The sequence below is a fragment of the Pseudonaja textilis genome, chromosome 5, assembly GCF_049901715.1.
Source record: "Pseudonaja textilis isolate UNSWEBS1 chromosome 5, rPseTex1.2, whole genome shotgun sequence".
Classification (NCBI taxonomy): domain Eukaryota; kingdom Metazoa; phylum Chordata; class Lepidosauria; order Squamata; family Elapidae; genus Pseudonaja; species Pseudonaja textilis.
This window is the reverse complement of record NC_141994.1, coordinates 8,215,288-8,241,492: the sequence shown is the minus strand read 5'-3', so window position 1 is coordinate 8,241,492 and position 26,205 is coordinate 8,215,288. Positions and strand designations below refer to the sequence as shown.

General features: G+C 36.0%; 1 protein-coding gene across 2 annotated transcripts in view; it reads right to left on the bottom strand.

Moving 5' to 3' along the window:
- Positions 1-739: 739 nt before the first annotated feature.
- LOC113445100 (hyaluronidase-4-like) overlaps positions 740-26,205 on the bottom strand; it is a 63,348-nt gene continuing 37,882 nt past the window's right edge. The window contains exons 1-4 of one of the 2 annotated variants that reach the window (XM_087934100.1): positions 17,833-21,529; positions 3,188-4,096; positions 1,468-1,557; positions 740-1,206 (exon numbers count right to left, since the gene is read on the bottom strand). In XM_087934100.1, the coding sequence (XP_087790226.1) occupies positions 796-1,206; positions 1,468-1,557; positions 3,188-4,096; positions 17,833-17,919 (1,497 nt within the window). In that variant the 5' untranslated portion in view covers positions 17,920-21,529 and the 3' untranslated portion in view covers positions 740-795. Of the gene's footprint in view, positions 1,207-1,467; positions 1,558-3,187; positions 4,097-17,832; positions 21,530-26,205 lie in introns of those variants that run through there. The other variant, XM_087934101.1, reaches the window with a different exon arrangement.

Sequence of the window (26,205 nt, the reverse complement as noted above, 5' to 3'; positions counted from 1 at the left end):
CGTAGCCAGTACGTAACACATCCAGCCCGCAGGCTGCGAGTTTGACAGTCCTGATGTATCTGAATAAGCAATATACTACTTCATTGAAGATAAATTCTAGGGCTCTTTTGAAGTGCTTCTCTCCACAATAAAATAAACAGCCTTTCTGAGAATTGTCTTCTTGGCCAGCTGGAAGAATTGCTGGTCAGCTTAAAGAGGGGATAATGATGACACTTACTGAGTATTGCAAAAGTAATGCTTAGCGATGCAAAGCTGATAATTGTGTGAAAGGTGCTTGAGATTTCACTGCTGCTCCTTTTGATTGCTGTGATGTTGGAATAAAACCATTGGGCAGATTGTACAAAATGCACCTGCCAATTTTTACATGTTTGCAATAGTAGGAAAACACCAGAAAGCTAGCTCGCAGAAGCAAAATACTGCATGCGTTAGTTTCAGGTTTTCTCCTATAGAATGAAATCTCGTTTTAATGTATTGAAAGGGGTGAAGAGGGGATGTGTTATTCCAGTAACATCCATTAAATATTAAAGTATATAATTGCAGAGGTGATATCATTAGCATAGCAATGTTATTTGCATCACTATGTCAAGTATGATGCAAATTATTTAGTGACACCATTATACAAGTGACATAAATCAATGAAGAAGTTTGCCTGTTGCAGGCCAAGATCAAGGTGTGTTAAACTATGGTTTTAAGTTTGTCTACAACCTTTTGCATGAAAATAAGAATTCATAGGATTTCACTTTTATTGCTCTTCTGGAGCAACAGATTTTATGGAGAATTGCTACTTTGCCATTGTCAAAAAGAAATCTCAACAATTAAAAAGATGAAGGAAACCAAGTTTATCATAATTACTATTCTGGATGAAATTAAAGTCACAGAGTGCCCTGGTTGACAGCCGAAAGTCTTAATTTTCCTGCAATCAGCTCCTTCAAATCCTTGGTAACAATGACAAGTGAATTTCTCTGCCATTGTATGAAGGTCAGTTGAAGATGCTACCCCTCTCACAGTTACTCCACTCTTTGAAGCTCTGATTTGAAAATTCTGAGGATTTAAATGAAGATAATCCAAAGCTTTCCAATTTCTTCGTATGCACCTTCCATTATTCTGGCACAGATGCTGGCTGCACAACTCCGCAGCTTTGGTTACATTGGTGATATAGGGACCTAACTTAGAAGCAATGAATTCCTTCACCTTTGTGCAATTGGACTGCAAGAAAGAAGAAATATGCAAATCATGGGAAGGCTGTCCAATGGGAAGGCTGTCATATAATATATATATATATATGATCTTACTTTCCAAAGCTTTAAAATAAAGTTATAGGTTTTTGCCTAATGTTCCTTGAAACTTCTCCTACTCATAAGAGAAAAATGGATAGATAAAAACTGAGTCTACTTTATTCAATAATATTGTGTCAAAAGGAGGACTTTTAAGCAAGTTAAAGATTTTAAAACAATGACTTTAGTTTACCTCTGATGATGTTAAATTCATGTCTCCCCAAATAACAATTCCTGCAGCTCCCAAGGCAGCACTCTCACCAATTGTGCTAACAAGATCTTGCTACACAGGAACAGAAGAAAATATTGTCAGTCAATTATTGTATATCATCACTGGTGTCATTAAAAACATTAACAGCATCATTATGAGGTACCCCATTCTGAGTAGCCAAGCTTTCAGAAGAATTAGTAACTAATTGCTGCAAATATTCATGTTTTAATGTGGTTCATCTTCAATCAGTTTTATATCTGTAATAAGGGTATTTTGTTATTTCAATTTCAGCATGCCAATTTGAAGATAAGATAGACGTTGCATAATTCTCTTTGTCATGAATCTAGAAAAAACTTTCCTGTTCAAAATATGAGATTAGATATTATTTTTTTCAACATTACAATATTGGGAGAGAGGGAGAAATGTAAAACATCTCTACTCTGAGCCATTTTTTCTGAATTTTAGATGTACCCTCTAAAACTTATATCAGATTAAAAAAAAAATCATTTGTATTTATATCAGTCTTATTCCTGTCTTCTAAGGTTGCATTTTATGTATTCTGCTGCAAGCAACTGTTATAGAGAAAAGAAGAAGCTCAAAACAAAATGTAACAATACAGTGAACCATACACTAACCAACTGGAGATAAAAATAGAGGGAGAGGGAGAGAGAGTGGAAGAGAAAGAAGGTGAGAAGAAGGAAGAGAAAGATGGAGAGGGATGCATTGTGCAGATGAAGCCCTAAGGTCTTTAACAGATGCGATTAAGTTTGTTTTGTGCATATAGCTTATTCATTTCATGCTGGTTGATTTCAAATATAGAAAGCCAAACCTGAGATTTGTAATTGTTTAAATAAATATTCAAATGAAAGCATAAATTCTATAAACACATAAGCAAATCCTGAGTCATTAGTCAGGCAAGAGGAGTGAGAACAGTCAATTAAAAGGAAAAAAGTAAATTATTCTTCAGACATAAAATGTCTGCACACAAAGATATGGTGTGATGTTGAGATGTGTTAAAATAAATAATTTTGAATGATTTCCCCCAAAATGTCTAAGGTTGCAATTCTATATGCCTTGAAACATTTTTTTTACTATGAAGAAATGTTGGCTTAGAAGAGAAATGAATTGAGAGCTAGTGATGATTATAATAGTTACAGCATTCCAGATACTCTGACATTATGCTTCTCTTACCTGACATTAAAATGGATTCAATGTCATAAATAAACACGTGTTTATTTAACTTGCACCTCCACCACAATCTAATGACTCTTAGCGACTTAATTCACAGATTTTCCACTCCAACTACAGGCAATGGCCATTAATCAAATCTAGGCGTTGTATTAGGAAAGGGAAGGACCTCACTGACAGCATGATGTTAGGTAATTGTCTGAGGGTGTAAAAAGGAGTCAGGAATGATAAGAATGTGGCAACTGGGATGTGGTTAGTTAGCTGGGAAATGGTGAAGGAGAGAGAGAATTTGCCCTGTATTTTAAGAACCTAAAAAGAAACTTGCTGGATCAGAGCAAGGTCTTATTTAATCCAGTATTGTTTTCCCATTGTGGCCAACCAAATGCCCTTGGGTGTTCTTGGTTGAAGTTAAATGTGAATTAGCTCTTCCTGATTTAAGAGTTGCACTGGTCCACGGCAAATGGTGCATTTGTTCTAGAGAAGCCACAGAGTTGATGATCTCCAGAGAGCTTACCATAGAAAGAAATAACAGAGGCTGATCTCTGTAGTCTAGTCGAGTGTACACAAATACTGGGAGAGAATAATCGTGGGCTGTCATAAAGGAAATCCTCATGGATTCTTTCACTCTAAACTGTGAAAAGCGTAATGTGTTTTCACTGCTTCCAAGAGATTTCTTAATACCAATGGAGGGATATAATGCTGCACTGCTATTCCACAACCACAACAGTTCATTATTCCTCATGAGTTCATTTTCTGGGCATGAGCCAGTATAGTTCTGCTCGTGGAAATTGTAATTGTGGCAGTCGGGATATAAGTAATATCCCCAGAGGCCCTTGGGCCTGCTTTTAATCCCCAGTTCAATTGTTTCTTTCATGAAAGCCTTAGCACATTTCTCAAAAGAAAATTTAGCTAAACGTTCAATAGAATTTGCAGAAATATTCTCTTGCAGTTTGGAAATTAGTTTTCTCGACTGCCTCTTGTAAATGTTTTTGGTGTTCCAGTTACGCTCCCATTGGGGTCTCCAGTGTTCCCAGTCTATGACTGCCAACCCAGTGAAATTCTTATCAGGAATATAGTAGTTAATATCTTGGTTAGCTTTCTGCAGATGCATTTGCAAGCTGAAATTTTGAGGGAGGCCACCGTTGATTGGGATTTCTTGGGATGTGTACCAGGGATAATATCCCAGCCTGTTGACATAAAATATAGTCACATTCTGTCCTCTTGCTTTGGCAAATGGACTTCCGATCACATGGAACATTTTTAAGCTGATTGTGATATTATATCGAATGAAGCAATGATCTGTTGGTGCGTTCCAGGCAGCTATGAAAGGCATCCGTCGAAACACAGGAAGCTGAGCGGACTTCAGGGCCAAAGCAGAACTCCACATAAATGACATCTGTAACCAGAATGTAGAGTGGACCTGCTAGGAAATAGAAAACAATTTTAACTTTTATAGTTAGTTTACTTCGTTGATTAGCCCTTGGGCTACATCAAAGTGCAGAGTTCCAGACACAAATTATTACAGAAATCCGATAAAAATTGTTTAAAATGGAATTGGATAAAATACAATTTAAAATGAAATTGGAATAAAATACCATTTAAAATGAAATTGGAATAAAATACCATTTAAAATGAAATTGGAATAAAATACAGTAATTTAATATATAGATAAAATTTGATAAAATTATATTTCAGTGTCACCCCTACAATCAGTCTTACATATGCTGATCTCAACTGAACCATTTTGTTCAAGTACTGTGCTGTGTTAAATGTCAAGGAAAAAAATCCTCAAAATATAAAAACATTTAGGCCCCAACATTTTATTCTTTAATGGGCAAGTAAGGTTATGCAGAAGCATAGCAAGGAAGCAAGACAGAGTAATGCAAAGAAATTAAGACACGAGAGAAGAAAAGGAAAGGAAATAGAGCTAAATCAGTCGAATGTATACAACTCCACCCAGTATATTTATTTTATTTATTTATTTTATCCAACCATTATTATTTTTACAAATAACTCAAGGCAGTGAACATATCCAACACAACTTCCTCCTCCTATTTTGAGAGAGAGAGAGCGACTGACCCAAGGGCACCTAGTTGGCTTTCATGACAAAAGGCAGGACTAGAACTCACATGTTGCCTGGTGCCTTAACACTACACCAAACTGCCTTTCTTGGCTTCTTTCTATGCTTGTCAGCATCTTTGCTTCAGTGGTGGGATTCAATTTTTTTTTACTATCGGTTCTGTGGGCATAGCTTGGTGGGCGTGACAGGGGAAGGATACCGTAAAATCTCCAGTCAGAGCTGGTATTTGCCAGTTCTCTGAACAACTCAAAATTTCTGCTACTGGTTCTCCAGAACTGGTCAGAACCTGCTGAATACCACCTCTGTTTTGCTTCCATCCCTATCCATACATTATTTGAATATATTATCTTCTGTTCTTTGACTTTGTCACTTTTCTTTCTGGCAAGAAAACATCCTGAGTCTTCCTCTCAACTCATTCATTCTTCCTGTTCTGCAGTTCACTGCTGATTCATTTTATATAATGCCTATTTATATTTCTCACTCACATTTATATTCATTCCACATTCATTCATTTTTGAGCTTATCATTTCTTCTTTTACTACACACACTTCTTAAATAACACATGACCACTGTATTCTGTTTACTTACACAATTTTCCTTACATACCCAGGTTTTAGTCCTGCATAACTAAATAAGTAGAAGTATGCTTTTATAAATGGACTTCCTGCTTTTTAAATAAACTTTATATTACTTTTCTATCAGCATAACAACATTCCAAAAAAAATCCATCTTTTTTATTTTTAATAATTTTTAATGAGCTGCACAATATATTTCCTCCTGTTTTTTTACCTTTAGCTTTGTTTCTTTGCTTGTATCCATCAACCCCAAGGGAAGCAAATATATGTAACCCTTAGACTGAACTGTGGGTTCTGTGGTGCTCTTTGAACTTGGTTATTTTCTTGCAGACACTTCATTACCAAACTACATCATAATTAGTGTTAGAAGAGAGCGGAGTTTTGCCTCATTTTATATACTGGTGGCTTGCCCTGTCAGGGTTGATGGGAGAGGTCTTGGTGGTTTCATTAATAGGCTGTTGTTTACTGTTTAGCTTTTTATCTCTAAGTTGGTAGTTCCTTGACAGGGCATTGTTTACTTCTTGATTGTTGGCCTAGTATCAATCTTGGTGTTAATTTCTGCTCGGCCAGTTTTTATTTCTAGTTAGGAATTTTTGCTTTTGGCCTTTTGATTGTTGCTTTTAATGGTATGTGTATCCTGTTTATCTCATGTATCTGCTGATAGTCAATTTGTCTGATTCAATTTGTCCAGGCTTCTAGGAATTCCCTAATGTTTTAGAACTTGGCTTGGTATAGGATGGTCACAGTTTCCCAGTTAAAACTATGGTTAAGTTTGTGAAACTAAAGAATTTTATGTCAGCGTTCCAACTAAACTCTCCCTTCCGACTCAAAACTCAGAGACAAAGTCCATCAAAGTAAGAATTTATTAGAGAAGTCATGTTGGGTTATTTGGGGAAAACCAAAATCTAAATTCCCACATTTTCTTCTTCCCATACTAAAACTCACACCCTGCCCCATTTTATGGCTTGCAAGTCACACTCTCCAATCCACCTCAATTCTGAACTCCCGCCAAGTCCAGTCACTCCTCACCAAAGTCCAGCAAGTCATCCTTGATCCCAGGTTGAAAGAATGTTGTTGTGGCTATCCTCCCTTTTCTCTACTCTCCCATTCCCATAGCTTGCCAATCCTCCCCGTGGCAGCCCTAAATCTGAATCAAGATGGATCTGAGGCTGTCATTTTCAACATGTCTTCTGACTGCTAGTTGGTATTCATGCTAGTCTTCTACCTATTTGTCATACATAGCAGCTGTTACAGTACTTACACTGCATGCTTTAGATCAGGGGTGTCAAACCCGTATCGTCACAGTGGCATCCTGTGATGTATTTGGACTTTTTTCCCCATCACTAAACCAGGTGTGGGTGTGGCCGGCATGTGAAGCATCCAGCTCATGGGCCAGGAGTTTGATAGTTCTGCTTTAGATGACTCCTCTTTTTTCTTCTGGAGGTGGTTGTAATAATCTGTTGGTGGTTTCTGGGATGTTTTCGATGTATGTAAACATTATAAAAGGTTTGCCAGACTATCTTGTTGCAAATTATGTTTTTATCATCTATATAGATATCTATGCAAAATCTTCCAACAAAATATATACCCACCAACTTTATCAAAAAGCCCTGACCATGCAACCTAATATAGCACAACCAACACAAAAATATCATTTTAGGTCTTAAACGGTGGTTCAGAATAGATGATTTATAGATTTCTACACTACAACATGATGCCTAACTCTGCTCACTAGATAACCAAGTGTTAGTGGTTATCTAGTGATTCTCTTTATGTTAATCTTATGGAGTTTGCAGTTGAGAACTGTTCTACATATACGAAGCTTGAGTTTCTTACTCTGTGTGTGAATAAAACCATGTTGCATAAGAAATCAATGGATATTACAAGATCATTAATCATGGTCCATAAATACGTATATAACCATGATCTTAAGGTTGTGATCAAAAACATCTCCTTCTAAAGAAATGCTACGCTTTTTTTGTTTAACTTAACTGAATTTAATTTAACTCAATAGAGTTGCAGATGTTATCCTTTGCCACTGTAAGTCACTGGGATTCTATTTCAAGCACCTTTAAAATAAAACAAAGCTATTTAAAGAAAAGTTCAGAGTGTGGTTTTGTGTTAATTTAGGTGTATACCAAATACTGGCCTGGAATGTCTTTGTTTAAAAGCATAGTTTAAAAATAAAACTTTTTAACAGTAGGTTTTAAAACAGAAAACAATCATTTTTAGAATGGCCACTTATCTCTGTTGAGAATCTACTATTATGTCAAGAGTAGAATAAGCCTTGACATCAAGAGGATTAATCCATACACACTGTATGTGTAATCCTCTTGATGTCAAGGCTTATTCTACTCCTCTTGACATAAAAGTAGATCCTCAACAGAGATAAGTGGCCATTCTAAATATACACACACATACATATACATACATACACATATGTATATGTGTGTGTGTGTGTATGTATGTGTGCGTATGTGTGTGTATGTGTATGTATATTATATATTCCTCGACTTACAACAGTTCCTTTAGTGACCATTCAAAGTTACAATGGTGAAAAAGTGACTTATGACCGTTGGTCACACGATCAAAATTCACATGCTTAGCAACAGGTTCATATTTATGACGGTTGCAGTGCCCTGGGGTCATGTGATCAGTTTTTGCAACCTCCTCACAAGAAAAATCAATGGAAAGCCTCATTCACCTAACAACCATGTTACTAACCTAACAATTTCAATGATTCACAGTGGCAAGAAAAGTTGTAGAATAGGATACTTAACAAATGTTTCACTCAACAAAATAAGTTTTGTGGTCATAAGTTGAGGACTACCCCCCTCCTCTCTCTCTCTCTCTCTCTCCCCTTCTCCCTGTGTGTGTGTGTGTGTGTATAACATTTATAAAAACAGATGGTAAGTGTTAATGAAACCGATTTTCATGAATATGTATATATTGTGACTATGAATCCATGAAATGCATTAGCATCTACAGGACGACAAATTCAATTTCTTACATTTCTAGTCAGAAAGGAAAACAACTTCAGTCTCAAAGACTGGAACTGTGGCCAGTGGAAAACAGTTATAATAACCATGAAAGGAAAAAAGAAATTGCACTGCTACTATATATCTGAAATTCCTAATCAAAAACTTCAGGTGCTCCTGTGGCCTATGAACCCGTTAGGATTATACTCAAAACCTCTGCAAATATTTCAAGATGCAATGGAGTTTACCGGCAAAGATTCAGGAAATGGTCATCTGAACAACCAGCTACAAATTCTTCCATTATCAGTAGAAAATTCCAGCTCCTTTTACAAGACAATAGAAAACTCTCCCTTCTGATACATTAGGGAATAAATTGATTATATAAGTGACAAATAGTTCAGTTGCTGAAGTTTTTATAAACTTATCTTTGTCGTTTCAATCCTGCTAAAGAATATGTTGTAAGTCTCATTCTTGGATAGAAATACTTTCAGTTTGAGGCAACTATCAAAGAACCAGACAGTATTAAACTGTCACCTTTACATGTGGCAAATCCATTAACTATGTAGAGAATAGTCATAGTAAATGCAGTAAATTAAATTACAATTTAGCCAGGTGCATTCTTTTATTTGATTCCATACATTTCATTTGCATAATAGTGTCTACTTTGACAAATAAAGGGAGTCTTCAACTTACCATCCATTCAATGAGTGACCATGACCATTCAAAGTTGCAATGGCCTTACAAATGTAACTTATGTATGGCCTTCACTCTTCTGATCTTTGCAGCATCCCCAGGGTCATAAGATAAAAATGCAGGTGCTTGGCAACTGGCATGTATTTATGACAATTGCAGCATCTCAGGGTCATGCGAGTGCCATTTGCAACCTTCCAGATTTCCAACAAGCAGTCATCAGTGGACAAAGCCAGATTTACTTAAGAACCTCATGTTTCACTTAATAACTGCAGTGACTTAACAATCATGGCAAAAAAAAAGTCATAAATGTGGGGCATAACTCAATAACTATCTTGCTTAGCAACAGAAATTCCAAATTACAGTAAAGAGAATGTATATTTAATTATTCGTGTATTAACTGCAGCTAGAATTGTATTTGCACAAAATTGGAAAAGTGAAGAGATTCCAACTGAAGAGAATGTGATCAGGAAAATATTAGAATGTGCAGAAATGAATAGGCTAACACTAGCAATTAAAGAAAAGGAACAAACTGAATACTATATGATATGGGAATTATTTTATCAATGGCTGGAGAATAAATATGGAAGTTAGAAATTAAAGAAGGCTAAGCAAAAAATAGTAAACATGTGAAAAGAATTAAATGTTAAAATGGTGAATGTTATAAGAATTAGATATATTATGTGTATTAGTATTAAGTAAGAATAGAATATTAATACTAAGCAATGAATATGTAGAATCTGTAATTGTTATTGCGCAAGATATTTGTACCCAGACGACACACTGTTTAAATGGAAGATGGATTGTTTGTATAAAATAAAATAAAAAATGTATTAAAAAAATAAATTCCAAATTATGGTTCTTAGTTAAGGACTCTGTGACAAGTGACATAATACTCAATAGTCAAATGCAGCTCAGTCTCATCCCTCTCTAGATTTTATATCAAAGCTGTTAAAGATCTATTACAAATAGAAAATGTTGACAATTTAAACTTGAATGTATGATGTAAATTATTCTGAACAATTGACATCTTCAGGATTCAGACTTGTAAAATATGCAGTTATTGAAATCTTAAAGGTAAAGGTTCTCCTCACACATACGTGCTAGTCGTTTCCGGCTCTGGGGGCAGTGCTCATCTCTGTTACAAACCCAAAGAGCCAGCGCTGTCCAAAGACGTCTCCGTGGTCATGTGGCCAGCATGACTAAATGCCGAAGGCGCAGCAAAGAACACTGTTCCCTTCCCACCAGAATGGTCCCTATTTTTCTACTTGCATTTTTACATGCTTTCAAACTGCTAGGTTGGCAGAAACTGGGACAAGTAACGGGAACTCACTCTGTTACGTGGTGCTAGGGATTTGAACTGCCGAACTGCCGACCTTTCTGATCAACAAGCTCAGCGTCTTAACCACTGAGCCACTGTGTCCTATATTGAAATCTAGGTGCACATACAGAAACTGCATGAACAAACACGAGCTTTTTAAAATTTCCTTGTAAATATGATACTTTTTTTGTCTTTTACAATTTAGCTTCTTATTTTTAGTTAGCAGGAGTTTGCAAAAAATGACCCTAAGGTTGGCAACATCTTTCCATTATTCCCAAATTCAATGAGTGTAAGGTTTTCAAGAGACATGACCAGCAATGTTCTTCACATCAATTCTGTCATAGTGGCATTTGATGATTAGCACATTAAAGTTATTGCAGCTGTAAAGCTCAAGGCATCTTTGCACATTACTCACTGTTGAAAAATTTTCAGGAGCTGTCAAACTGGAATGGCCACATTTGTCTTAGCCAGAACAAGTGATGCTGATATAGCCCACAGGAAAGTAGAATGGGGAAAGTTTTTTAAAAAAAGTAAAAACCCTGCAGAGTCTGAAAGAAAAGTTCTAATCATTTCAACAATGTGCGTGGGTTATATCTCTAAAAATATTGAAGATTAAAAGACTGCTAATTTTAATCTGGATAAAAGCAGGAATGATATCCGTACAATTGATTTAGGAAAGAAAAAGTTAATATATTATAGCTTCCAGATTATTTCATTTCTGCTACTACCGGTGAACATTAGTTGATTAATATCACAGCTGCTGTTTATACTTATTTATTTTGTAGATGTTTTTATTGTTTTAGTATCTTTTAAATTATTTTGTTTTAGAATTTTAGAAATGTAAGACTCTCAGAGTTAATTGGTTGAATTAGGCAGCTATAGAAAACAAACAAATAAATAAATACAGTTGCAATTGTCCTTGTTTTTCTATAAACCGTATGCTTCCTTTCCCAAGGAAATGAAAGAATTACTGAGGTAAAAAAAAACCGATCAGTCAAATACTAGCAAGAAAGAAGAAACAGGGAAACTGTTGTGATAATCACTGAATCCCCTAAAGAAAAAAAAGAGAGGAATAATCTCAATAAAATAATATTAGTTAAGTTCAGGTTTTGGACAATACAAGTACCTAGCCATACAGTTTTCTTGACAACAAAATAAATGTGAATAGTGGGAGGGGAAAAGAAACAGAGAGAGAGGGAGGGAGTGGAAACAGAAAAAGATAGGACCATGAATATCAGCAGATGGCCTCATCTAGCTATTCTTAGCTGATCCCAGATACAGGTCTTTTTTAATCCTTGGGCGGTCCAACTCGAAACAGGTTATTGGTTAATCTTGAAAATCTACACGTTCTTGGAAGAAAGCACTTGCAAGACTTCCTGAATGCAGCTGCTAGGAACTGAAATTATCTGAAGGCATCTGCTATTGTTGTTGCTTATTTTATTTTATATTTTACTCTTTTATTTTAGAGAGAGGTAAAAATATTTTTTTTAAATTAATTCACAATCTGGAAAGACAGACGGGGAAGACACAAATGCGTATTTGCCATTGACTGCAAGCTTTAGACTTACATATATGATTATGGTGCTGTGAGAAGTGGAAAAGGTAAAGACACATCAGAAGTATTCTGATTAAAGTTAAATGTTCAGAAGGCTTTTATGATATGGATTCACTGAATCTATAATAACTAGGACCTTTCCTGATCCAGCTGTAATCTGAAATGTCTCTGAATTGGGGGGTGGAGGTGTCACCTTAGAATGGGTAGCTGGACAAAGGTCATCAAGAAGCAATTCAGTTAAAAACAATGTCACTTGCAAATGAATTTCCCACATTTAAGGTTCCCAATCCAACAAGTGGAAGTGGGAGTCTCCTTTCACACATAGATCTTTTAACTTGAACTAAAACAATGATGTCATGTTGAATATTTGGGGCTTTTTAAAGTACTAAGTTGTGTCCAGGCACTCATTTTCTGTGTACAAAACTATAATTTCCAGTTTATTTTTAGTAAACCTGTGTTGCAAAGTTCCCACTCTCTGAAGCTGGCACAGATTGATAGGAAATGGATTTTGTTTTGACCTAAAAGAATACGTGACCTCATTGGAGAGAAGATTAATCCCATTATCCCATTAATTAAAGTTTTAAAACAGTACTTCTATACAAGTATTATTTAAAGGAAAATGACAATTCAAACAAAAAATTGTAATGATTCAGAACTCTGAAATTAAAAATAAAATCCTTCCCCAACCATTTTTTTTTACCTCAGCTATGTTGCAACTTCATCAAGACATTAATTTAGGAATAAGTTACCTCTAAGTCAAAAAGTATAGTTTGCACATGCACTGTGCCATTGTAACCAAGGTTTGTTAAAGAAGTTATAATGGCTTATATCTATAACATGAAGCAATAAACCAAAGTTTACAAATCATAATGACTTAGCTCACAAATGATGCTAAGATAAAAACAAGCCACATTCTGGTTTGCTAGACTTGTATGAAATTTAAGAATAGTTAATGTCAGACGAGATTTGACCAACAGATCTCTCCACACCAAATTTTCATTAAAGTGGTCAGATTTTTTTTTCCGAGGTAGTTGAATTTCACCCCTGGTCTGGAAATATTTTCACAGCCCTCTTTTTGACTTGTGCAGGTATACAGGTCCTTGATGGAAGGCAGGTTGGTAGTAATTGGTTTTTTTTTTTTTTTCAGTCCTTTCTGCAGGATGATCTGTAAGTTCAGCGTTTCCTTCCATATATGGGCAAGGCAGGAAAGAACTCAGAGATATAATGGATATCTATCTCTATAACTTAATATATTTGCTTTAAACTTCAGTTTTGATACTTTGTTCCTTCAAGGAAATCTTCACCCCCTGGACTAGTTCAACAATTTTCTTGGCACGATTTTCAAAAGTGGTTTCCCATTGCTTGCTTCCTGGGGCTAAGAGTGGCTGGCTTAGGCTGGCCTAAGGCCACCCAGCTGGCTTTGTGCCTAAGGCAGGGCAAAAAATAATAGTCTCTCAATTTCTAGCCTGATACTTTAACTGCTACATCAAACTGGCTAATTCATATCAAAATAATTAATCTTTGAGTTTAATAATTGTTATTTTAAATTGAATGCAGCATTAAATCACAGAATTTTATAGAATCTAATTTATATATTTCTGCTTATTAGCCTACACTTTAAAACAAATTAAAAAACAGTTGCAATTGGTTTATTTTTATTTTTAACAGTTTTATACACAACCTAGAAAATATAATTTGGCCAAATCTGAAATATTCTAATAAAATTTCATCTCTGTGTCTTATACCATATCTATTATCCACATAGCTCCTTGGTGTAGAATTTGTGTCTCATATTTGACCAAATTATTAGTAAAGTTAATGAATTAGTGATATTTGTAATAATGAATAAATAATATTGAACATTTTGTAGTGCTTAAGTGTCATGCCCCTGTTGGAATCTGATTTGGAGGGGGAGGCCAAGCAGCTGACAGGGAGTGGGAGTGTGGCTCCATTGGCTGTAGAAGAAATGGGGGGAGGACAAAGGCCGGCTGGGCAGAGCAGGGGTGAGATAGAGCAAGGGAGAGGGAATTTGGAGGAAGACCCAGCCCCCCCGCCTTCTTCATCCTAGGGCATGCAGGGAGGAATGGAGAAGGGAACAACATGAGTTGCATGGCTTACGGGGTAAGAAAGGGCCCTGATTCCCTTCATTAGTTGCAGCTGGGAACACAATGTTTTAAAAGGGAAGCTGCACACAGCAAAGCGGTTAGGAGCAAAACCTGAATTATCTGGTATTGTTGAGGCTTATCTGCATTGCTGGTGTCTTCCCAACTGGGTATGTTTTGCTGGGCTTTCAAATCTGCAATTCCTTCTCCTGCCCAGTCAAGTTAATTACTGCAGCGTGGGTTGTGTGGATTTTTATTTACAATTTGTATGTACTTTGTTTTTTGGACTGAATTTCCTCCACTTAAAGGGAGTTCTTGGGAGAATTTTTTCTCCAGCTGAAGGTAACCTGGACATTGGGAGCAAAGTTGGAGTTATTAAAGGGACACTTCTTGCTTATTTGACTGTGTTGCCTTTTTGCCACACCCCTTTGGGTCATCACATTAAGACTGGTACAACCAGATCTGGACTGCAAAGATAGTAGCAAAGTATCAAAAGCTTCATTTGCAATTATGATCTTTTAAAAACATCTAACGATAGGGTTTGTTGAATTTAAATTATCAGATTATAAAATGCTCCAGACTATAAAATGTACATTAGCTTTAGAAGAGAAAAATTATATATAATCTGCCTCTGTGTCCCAGTATCCATCCAGTATTCATCTGGCTGGTCAGCTTCAGCACGTTATCACGGCCCCAGTGTTTGGTTCCTCAGGGCTCCACTCCACTGCACCACTACCAGTCAGCTGAGCTGAGCTCCTGCTGCCACTGGGGAACACTGGAGATATTGCTGCCAAGCAGCTGATTGGTGATTAGATTTTCCTCCCACGATAGTGCCAATCAGCTGTTGCCACCACCTCAGCCTGTTCGCCGCAGCCCATTTGCCACAGACGTTTACCACAGGACATTCGCTGCCGCTGCAGCCCATTCTCCACTGCGGTCCATTTGTTGCAGCCTGTTTGCTGCCACTGCGGCCTGTTCACCATGGCCCATTCACTGCAGCCCATTTGCCACCACCACAGCCCATTTGCTACCAGGAAGCTCAGCAGTGATGCCCGCCACCGGGTAGCAGCGGCAGTGATCCTTGCCACCCAGAACAGCTGATTGACACCGCATCAGCCACCCTCCCCCCTGCTGCAATATTCGTTCTATAAGACACACAGACATTTCCACCCACTTTTTGGGAGGAGGGAAGTGTGTCTTACAGTCTGAAAAATATGGTAGATTATACTGCATTGTTGGGCCCTATGCTCATAACAGATTTAACCGTGGCAGTAGAAGAGATAAATACATTATGGGAATACCAACATTGAGCAAAATGACTAATAACCAAGAGGATATATGCAAAACACAGTTATATACAACAGTTTACTAATTCCATGCAGTGGTTACAACATTCACATCTACTCCATTGATCTGTTTATGCATCCTGAGGCTGGAGAAAAGGATCTGGAAAAAAACAGAAAATAAGCTTCTCCACTGCAAAAATCATCACCAAAGCATGGCACCATGGAGAACAAACCATCCAAATGTTGGTTACAGTGCTTGTCTGCTCAATGGGAAGGGACAGTGATGTCATGAGAAATTGTCAGTACTTTTTCCACTGAAGTATACTGTAGATACTGTCAACCCTGAATTTGGCTGAACTGCAGCCATTTTCTTTTGTAGTTTTTTTTTCCTTTGAGGAATATGCCTGCTTTGTAGTTCTTATTGAATGGGACGTATTACTTGGAACCTTGATAGACACTTCTTGCACAAAACTAACAAGGACTCTGTTTTTCCACCATGGTGGGTGGACCTGATTACTCTGTCTTCTGCTTGTCTTTTACTTGTAAAGTGGCTTGACTAGATTTACTGTGTTCTAAGAACAGGGCTTTGAAGTGTCTGAGAGACTGTTATTTGAAGTATCAGAAGTACTAGTTGAAGTGTCTGAAACACTGTTATCTTGAAACACTGACATGTTATTTCTGTTCGCTTTTGAAATAGCCCAGATTTATTAACTCAACTATAAAAGAGAAGGACTAAGTCTAGAAAACAATTGAGCCACATAAAAAAAATATAAGAACCGTTCATTCCTAAATTAAATTCCTAGCAGCCAAATTAAATAATCCCAACTGAACTTGTGGATCGACTTTTGAGTAGACTTCCACTTAGTAATACTCAGAACTAAGTAGACAGAGTGCATTGTCAATACTGGTGAGGTCCACCGGGGCCCGGGGGTCAGAAAGGTAAAAAAAGAAAGAAAGTTGAGGATGGCAGTCATAGGAGCATGATCAAAATGGGCTTTGACTGCTGTGACAGCCATCTTGACCTTCTGAGGAAACCTATTATCTTTCCATAGGGACACCAGTATAGCACCTATTTCAATCAAGGAGCATCGTAACAGGGGACTCTGTCCCTAGATTAGTTTGTGCAATTATTAAAATATTAAAAAGCAACGAGCAAAGGGGAATCCAATCATCTCACCGTAGAACAAAAGGTAAGCATCATCCATCTGGTTTATAATTAAAATAAGATCATTGCTCTGTTGTCAAGACTCAAAAACAGAGACCTAGCCTGAAATAACTACCCAGTTGTAATGGGTGCCATTCATCCTAGTCAAAGTAATCTCAGCATTTTAAAAGGTTGTAAAGATAAGGTAGAAACAAACAACAACAACTTCCCACAACAGAAAGTAGCATGATAAAGTAATAATTGAAATATCAAAAAAAATCTGTCTGCATAATTTCTGGAAGCCGTGTACTTATGGGATGATTACTGTGCTATTTATAGTACTGCATATACTTATAGCAAAATCAGAAAAATTAGGAAGGCAGGAATATATATTGAGTAAGGAATTATAATTTGTTCAGAGGAAACACAGATAAAATATCAGTCACAATCTGAATATGTGTTAATGTTCTGAATTTAATTTGTCATTAAATTACAAATTGTATACTAGTGATATAATATTTCATTCTCTACCTCTAAAGAGTTGAATCATTTATACTGAAGAATTAACCGTTTCCTCTAATAATGATTTCAGGTTATGAAGACCAATCAGAATGGAGCCAAAATGAGGCAATGGTGAAATGAGAGTGTGTGTGGTGGAGTGTAGCTTGCAAAATGTGTAGAAACACAAATAGAAAAATCTAATGAAGCAAGACAAAATAAGGATTAATGAGAATTTACCACAGTGGGTAGCCACAGAATGTTAAGAAAGAAAAATAGAAAGTGCAGAGACAGTAAAATAGAATTTCTAATGAGAAGAAACAATCGGCTAAAAAGCCCAAATTGGAAATTATTCCTGTTGGGCAGATAGTTTTAATTCTACATTTTAATGTTTGTTTCCATTTGTAAATTTTTCATGACAAATCACAAAAATTATGTACAGAGAAAATGTACTTTCCTGGGTTACAGTTTACAGGTTTTGAAATTATCCAATATTTTTTCTAAAGCAGAAGTTAAAAAGATATTACTTATTAAAAATAATATTAGTCCACAAAAGTATATCTAATTTAAATGTCTAATTCATTGGGCAGGAGGTATACACTTTGCAAGATGCATTAGCATGGAAAAGCATAGAACTTTTGCAGTTCTATTGGAATGCCCTTAGGATTTAGGAATATAATCCCTCATAAAGATTAAATTTCATTTATGTTGCAATTCTAAAGAAATATTTGGATTAATTATGCATTACCAAGAAATGGCAGTCTTTACATAGTCAAATTAATTTAGTTCATCCAGCAGTTTATATGTCAGCAGTTGGCACTGAAGTTATATTAGGCAAACAAAATAAATATCATAAATGTCAAGACATTTCAGTTTCTTCCAAAAAGAATGATCATAACATTTTAGATGAGAAAATATAATTATGATTACCTTCCAGTGTGCCATTAGTATGCAAGTTATTCCATGCAGAGAGAAGCAGAATGTCAAAACGTTTTTGGTCTGCTTTCCAGAAAACATGTCATTATAGGGTGACTCAGGACAACAAGAAAAACTGGAAGTTTGTGCTAAATCTCTATTTAACTGAAGTGAGTCCCACGTAAATGCCTTGGTTTAAACTAGCCATTACTACCTTACAATATTCATTGCAATTCTGTTATGTGCCAGACTCATAGTCCTAAGCATTTCTAAAATGTGAATTGAGTTCCTTGGACATATTTCCAAGTAGAGTTGAAAGATTACATCGGTTTGATTTTTTTCAATTTTTTTTTTCATTTTTGAGACTTTGTCAGATTCAGTGAATGAAACTGGTCAACTTTCAGTTCCTGAAGGAACAGACTGACAAGACTGGGCAATATGGCTTGTTATGTTCTAGACTCAGCCGTTGTTTAAACAATAAACCACAGCTTGGAAAAAATTGAAGCAAGCTTTGTAATTTTAGTTTGATACGTATGTATCCATCAATCTATCTATCTATCTATCTATCTATCTATCTATCTATCTATCTATCTATCTATCTATCCTGTATGTCTTTAAATTGGCTTTTCTATACTCTCTCTCTCTCTCTCTCTCTCTCTCTCTCACACACACACACACACACACACACACACACACACAAACACACACCCCAGTGGTGGGATTCAATTTTTTTTACTAACAGTTCTGTGGGCATGGCTTGGTAGGTATGGCATGGCTTAGTGGGCATGGCGTGGCTTGGTGGGTGTGGCAGGGGAAGGATACTGTAAAATCTCCATTCCCTCCTCACTCCTGGGGGAAGGTTACCGCCAGTTCTCTGAACTATTCAAAATTTCTGCTACCGGTTCTCCAGAACTGGTCAGAACCTGCTGAATACCACCTCTGACACACACACACACACACTGCTTTTTGAAAACCGCAAAGTCCACATTTTGGACGGAGAAGACCATTTGTCTGAAAGAGGGATCAAAGAAGCCATCTATGTTAAAATTGAACAGCTGCCTCTCAACAGCACCAGCTGTCTCCTGTCTACAACACAGTCCTTTCAGCAGTCCCAAGAAAGTTCCACACCATTTGCATTGTGATTCAGGTGATCCTGAGGGCATAGATAAATCCCCAAATAGCCTCAAGGACTCTCAGAGAGCGGACAACTGGCCTTCAGAATACTAATGACCAGATGACTGCAAAGAGTATAAATTCTCCTATTTCCTACTATTCAGTCAAAACTGAAGAAGCTTCTTGGATGAGAAGCAAAACGTTTTCAGAGAAAAAAGCCAAGAAAGTTCAGTTACTTTTTGAAAAGCAACCATGAACTGGATGATTGACAATCTCCATAAACATTTAGGCATGCACTTCGTGGTAAGCACCCTCTGAATTATGTGGAAAAACAAATGGATTTCTAGAAAACTTGCATACTACAGGAATCATTTGTACTTTAATTTGAGATGCAAACAACACAAACTCATCCCCAAAATCTCATATCAACAGTGAAAGGACACGGTGCAGAAAACATCCTGCAGAAAGCACAACTCCAGCTTCTCAATAAAAGAATAAGATGGATTAATTTTACCATTGATTTTTTGGAAGAGAGCGGAACACAGACTTCAAGAACTTAAATCACTTCTACCAACAGACATATTGGAGGAGGTCACATAATTTACAAAGAATGCACAACTAGTACAACACAAGAACAAAGGACAACAAAAAGGCAAGTTTCCTACCTTACAGTTTAGACATGAAAAACACACTAAACCGAAGACCCAACCCTGATGAGAGAGGACAGTTGTTGAGGTAATTCTCCATTAGGAGAATGAGCACATACAGGGAGACGTCGTGAGAGTAGTGTTTGAATAATACACAAATAGCACACAGATACACTGTACAGTAAAAACGTAGGTTTTTACTTCCAATAAATGTTAAAGCAAAGTCCACACACAGTCCAAGTCATTCACAAGTAAATCAGTCAGTGTTCATTCCAGGGATAATTCCAATATCAAAGTCCAGTATCAAAAACAGTTCAGTAACAGACTTACATCAACGATCAGTAACATGTTGTCTTTAGGAGGAACAGCAAAACTCTTCCAACAGAAGGAAACAGAGACTCACTCACACTCTCTTCTGAGACTTCCTGAGATTAAACAACCCGGGTTTCTGGCTCCATCTTATGGCTGTTTGAGTAACCACACCCAATTACAATTTTAGCATTCCCTTAAAGAGACAGTATTAAAATGTCTATCTTAGTTTATACATTTCCAACCCAAGTAACAGTTAGGTGACTTACATTCCTAACAACAGTGACATATCTCAAAGAACTAACTGATGGGTGAGAAATCTGACTGACAGACAGTTTAGTCAAACATAAAAGAATGTTTTATCCAAAGGACTGAATTTTGCATTAACACCAGACTAGTTAGTAACAGTTACAGAGTCAGCCATCAGGAACAACAAACTGGCAGAACCAGAAGCAGAGCAATTAAGGGCGAAGTATCTGCAGCCCTTGCCAGTGCCAAAACACCTCCTTCCAGCCTCACAATTCAAGAATTCACTGCTCAAGTAAAGAAGTGACATCAACTACCAATCAGAAATGACCTGAACATCACTATTTTACCAGCTGATTAAAAAAATGCAGTTATCCTGAACACAGATGACTACAATGGCAAGGTGAACAGTTTTCTGAAGAACACTGAAATATGAAACTGAAAAGAGATCCCACCAGCAGTTTTAAGGCAAAAGGTCATCAATTTCCTGCAATTACTGAAGGACAGCCTTTTGGGACTTGGGACACAAAGGAGTTCCATCCATCCATCCATCCATCCATTCATCCATCCATCTTTACCTTTGATTCATTTTCTATTGAATCCAGTATTTGCTTCCTAATAATCTTGAACATCAGTGTAATAAACAATGAGAAACTGTAAACATCATTTGTACTATAATAATGCATGTCTGACTCTCTCTCTCTCTCTCTCTCTCTCTCTCTCTCTCTCTCTGTGTGTGTGTGTGTGTGTGTGTGTGTTATAATGGGACAGATTTCATCTTCAAAATAATTCTGGCCTTATTTTAAATTACAGCAGAACATGAGTAAGTCATGTAGTCCTGATCTCAATTCACTGTAACCTGTGAGACTACAATTGTGAGAAACTATTCTTGGCTTTCCTTTCCTACATCTCAATTTACAATATTTAGAGAGCTACAGATGGTACACCCCTGATTTAAAACAAAAACATTCTGTATCTCTCATTTGGTATTAAGAAACAAGAAAAAAACATCAGACATTGTTATGAATGAAATACACAAATGGTAAGCATATAAAAGTTTGTTCACAGAAGGCGAAACAGCAGGTATGGATGATCATGAAAACATCTAAAGAAAAGATGATTGAATGCAATAATACCACAGGACCAGATTTTTGGTAAATCTGTTACATAAAAGTGTATGAAATGCATGCAAAAAAGAGAGAGCCAGAGAGCATAATAAGTAATAAGTTTTACACTAAACTCTCCAAAATCATGAAAGTTCTCAATTGTTCATATATAATGCTATGTGGACAATGTTTATTTCTTTAATTACTTTAGCACATAGAGATTTTTAGACACCCTGATTTTATTCTTGGAGGTACAAAAAACATAAAAAATATATTCCTTTGGAAATGTGGCTATGAATTAAAATATATGTTCATACTTGTTTAGAACAACCCCACATTAAAAAAAAATCGAATAACAAAAAAGAATTAGCAAAAGGTGTACTATTCATAAATTCTTCTATTATTATTATTATTATTATTATTATTATTATTATTTGCATTATTTGCATTATTTGCATTATTTGCATTATTTGCATTATTTGCATTAGAAAAAGTTGTTTTAGTAAAACATATCCTGTTGATTAAGCATATGCTGAGGATAGATGCATATCATGAACAAAATTCGGAAGCGTGCTTCGCTCTTCTAATAAATGATCATTTTAAAAGACTGTTATGGAATGTTATAACATTAAATATAACATCTAACACACTGGAAAGTAGTCATGATAAATAGTGGGATATATTTTTGGCTTTTGTCATTTCCTTGTTTTGAATCCTCCTATGAAAGTTATTTAAAATTATTTTGGTGACTGAGGCAGCATTCGAGTTTATATGTAAATAATGCTTCAGATGTATAAATGCAAAACAAAAATTACTTAACAATGTAAAAAAATTGAGTCCCATTTGCATGGAGCTGAACTCATTGTAGGCCAGACTTTAGTTTAGGCATTTGCCTAAACTAAAACTAATTTCTTTTCCATGCATAATTCTCACATAGTATCTTTAACAAGATCCTTGAGAAACAATGGAATTGCAAGAATTCTAACAGTTAGGCAATTCCCCATTTATAACCAATATGTTCCAAAGTAAATAAGGATGGAGATCTTCTCCTTCTCTCTCTTCTTTGCTTCTTCTTTCTGTCAAGTGACAAATTGGCAGGTCTCTTCATTGATAACAATATAGTTTATTATAATAATATATAATGTAATAGTTTATTATCATTATAGTTTATAGTTCATTACTTTATTATCAATGTAGTTTTACAATGTAGTATTACTGGATTCATATGACTGTATATTTTATTTTGTAGCTGCCATTGCTATATTGTCCTATGTCTTATGTACATGGAGTCAATTGCTAAAGCAGTTTATGAATGAATCAATAAATCAATCCACCTCCTTCAAAAATTAACAATTATAGCGATGAAAAATATCTTTACATCATGACAAAATTAGGAAGGGAATGCATGTCTTGTTCAAGATAGAGTACAGAAAACCAAATGCCTATAAAAGACCTTGACAAGCAGCCTGATTATGTGTGTAGATTTAAATCATTATTATGTATAATTAAAAATATTACAAGTCAGTACAATTAATTAGATATTTTGCAATTCTGAAATATATACAAGGCAGTCAACTACCCAACTATTGAACAAGAAACTTCCCTCGCCTTGTATTCAGCAAATCACCTGGAAGTAGCAAGGCTGGTGATGTCAATGCATCTCTAAAGAGGACAAAGCTAGAGTATGTGGCCTTTGGGAAAGATTGATTTTGAGTTACTGGTCAAGGGAACAAAGCGGTGCTTTAAGTCTTGCATAACCTTAAAATACTGGTTTCTTTCTTAATCCCCACCGTAATATGAAGGAAATCACCACTTAGTGGCATTGAAGATTTTTTTTTTGAATAAATTTTATTAAATTTACAATTAAAAACATAACAACATTACATCTACAACAGGGGGAGAAAAAGGAAAAAGAAAAAAGGGAATAAAAAAAAAACGCTCGGTCTTGCGAACCGAAAAAGGAGAAAAAGAGGTATAAAAGAAAGAAGAAAACAAAGAAACAGAAGAAAAAAGAAAATACATTAAAAACAGACAGATATCCTTTTTGACAGTCTGCAAGATCCAATTCTCCTACCTTACTTTAATTATACACATCTTATCACTATTTATGCTTAAATTACCCATTGTTCATTGAACAGTTTATCTCTGAGATAACCAATTATACCACGCATTCCAATTATCATAAAATGCTGAAGGCTCTTTATTTTTAAGTGCTATGGTTAAATTGTCCATTTCTGCACAGTCACATATTTTCTGGATGACCATTTGATCTGTAGGTATATAGGATGATTTCCAGCACTGGGCAAATGCTAATCTGGCCGCAGTTAGAATATGAATTGTTATATATTTCATCTTTTTAGGTAAATGTTTATCAGAGATCCCTAGTAGGAAGAACTCTGGTTTGTATTCGATTTGTTCTTTGGTTATTTCCTCCAAGATTTAAAGAAAGAAATGGAACCTTATTTTCTGGCATAAAGTGACCATTTTGATTCTCTCCCCCAGAACCCACACATCCTTCTCTTCCCTCAGAAATAGGCCCCATATTTTTGTCTGTACCCTTTGCCCACTTTGAAGGAAGTAGCTACAAAAGTTGAATTCTGGCTGTTAGTGAATTAATTAACACATAATTTCTGATAAGGTATTCAGAATCAATACCGAAGTGGATTGAAGTACTAAAGCTGAGGTGTCAAACACAAGGCCCATGGGCCAGATATGGGGTGGTTAGATCTGGCCCATGAGGCTGCCCTGGAAACAGCAAAGAACTGGCTTGTGGTGCCTCTGCCAGTGAAAACAGAGCTCGGGAGGGCTGTGTGTGCCCCTCCCCCCAAACTCCATTTTTGCTGGCAGAGCGCTAGCAAAACAACCTAAAAATAAAACAAGAGGAGAAATGTTTCCCCTTTTGCATTTGAGCAACCAAGAAGGGACAGGAAAGGAGAAAGGGAAAGAGGAAAGACAAAGAAAAGAAGGAAAAATAGGAAGAGGGCAAGGAAGGAAAAAGAAGGAAGAAGAGGAAAGAAGAAGAAAGAAGAATGAAAAAGGGAAGGAAGGAAGGAAGGAAGGAAGGAAGGAAGGAAGGAAGGAAGGAAGGAAGGAAGGAAGGAAGGAAGGAAGGAAGGAAGGAAGGAAGGAAGGTTGGTTATAATTAGAGTGAGGGCGGGAAGCCCTGCCTTAGCACCTGGCCACCATAGGTTCTCCTGACACAAGTAACTTTAAAAAAAAGGGGGTTATTTTTTACAATAAACATACAAACAAGACATAAAAACATAAAACCATCTTTCAGTTATATACATAGTGTATCAGTTGATTACAATCTTTTGTGCTATCCTTTTTTTGCCATTACTCACAAGTTGTATAAATTCTCACCTTGTCAATCTAACATGTGCTTGTGTTATCAGTCATTAATCATTCATTTGACTAAACTATTTTTCCATCATTTTATGTGATATATTCTAAATTTCATTATAATTTAATCTTACACATCCATCCAATGGTTATACATTTTATATTGTATTCTATATCAATCTATTAACTTTTTATTGTAAAGCTTCCTAATCTATTTCTTTACCATGTCTTTTTATCTAACCATTGATAAAATAAATCCCATATCATATATAATTGTTTATCTTCTTGTTCTCTGATTTCAAATGTCAATTTAGTCATTTCAGCACAGTCCATAATTTTCTTAATAATTTCCTCCTGCATAGGTATTTTTTCATTTTTCCAATACTTAGCAAATACAATTCTAGCCACTGTTAAAACATTTACAATCAAATATTTCAATTCTTTGCTGTATATTTCTGGTATAATTCCCAATAAAAATATCTCAAATACTGGCCGGTTTATTGAAGATGGATAAAGATGAAATTCAAAAAGTGTTTGATGAAGTCTACCGCGTTAATACAAACTATGCAAGATGCCACAAATGTTCCAGGGAAGTACACATACGACTCACTAGAAGATATGTTCAAGACATGATATATAGAACCTCAAGAGACAAAACCATAACCTACAAAGAGAAAGAAATTATGATTCTTAAACAGATACCAAGGAGAATAAGGGAACAAAGGCGTGACTATAAATTTCTGGCAGCAAATTTAAATCAAAAAAGAATTACATTTAAATGGCTTATTCCAGAAGGAATGTTAGTGTCGTGGAAAGAGAGGAAAATTAAAATAGACACTATGGAAAAAGCCCAGGATTTTTACGAATGGATGGTGGGTCCACAGGAGCAAAGTAGTAGGAAGGAATTGGAAACAAATTTTCAAGAAGAATACGGTGGGCATAAAAATAGAACTGGAACGGTAGGAAACCAAAAGAACATCTATCCACAACAAAAGACAGAAGGAACCACATTAACACAAGTGCAAGAAGAGAGAGGAATTGTTACACGACAAAGAGCAAAACAAAACTAAATAGATGAGAGAAGAAAAAAATTACTATCAATAAACATAAATGGTTTAAATTTAAATTAATCAAACATAATGCAGATATAACGTGCCTGCAAGAAACCCATATAAAGAAGAAGGATGAAAAATATTTAGAATGCCCAAAATTAGGAAAGTTATTTACCACACCAGCAGATGAGGAGAAAAAGAAGGGAATTGCAGCATATGTGAAAGAGGATTTGAAATCTGAGCTAATATGGTTGGACTTAGAAGGAAGGACTCTGGGTTTGCAGATCTGGATTAATGATTTTCCAATTCTTTTAGTAGTAATATATGTCCCAAATGGAAACCAAAAAGAGTTCTTTAAACACCTATATAGAAAATTGGTTGAATTGCAAAAAAGAAATATCTGCATAGTAGGGGACTTCAACTCCATTGATGATTTCCAAAATGATCACAGTAATGCCGGGAAGAATAAAAAGGGGAAGAGAGAGCTCCCCAAGATTTGTAGGGAAATGATGAAAGAGCTAAATCTGACAGATATATGGAGAAGATTACATTCTGAAAAAAGACAATTTACAT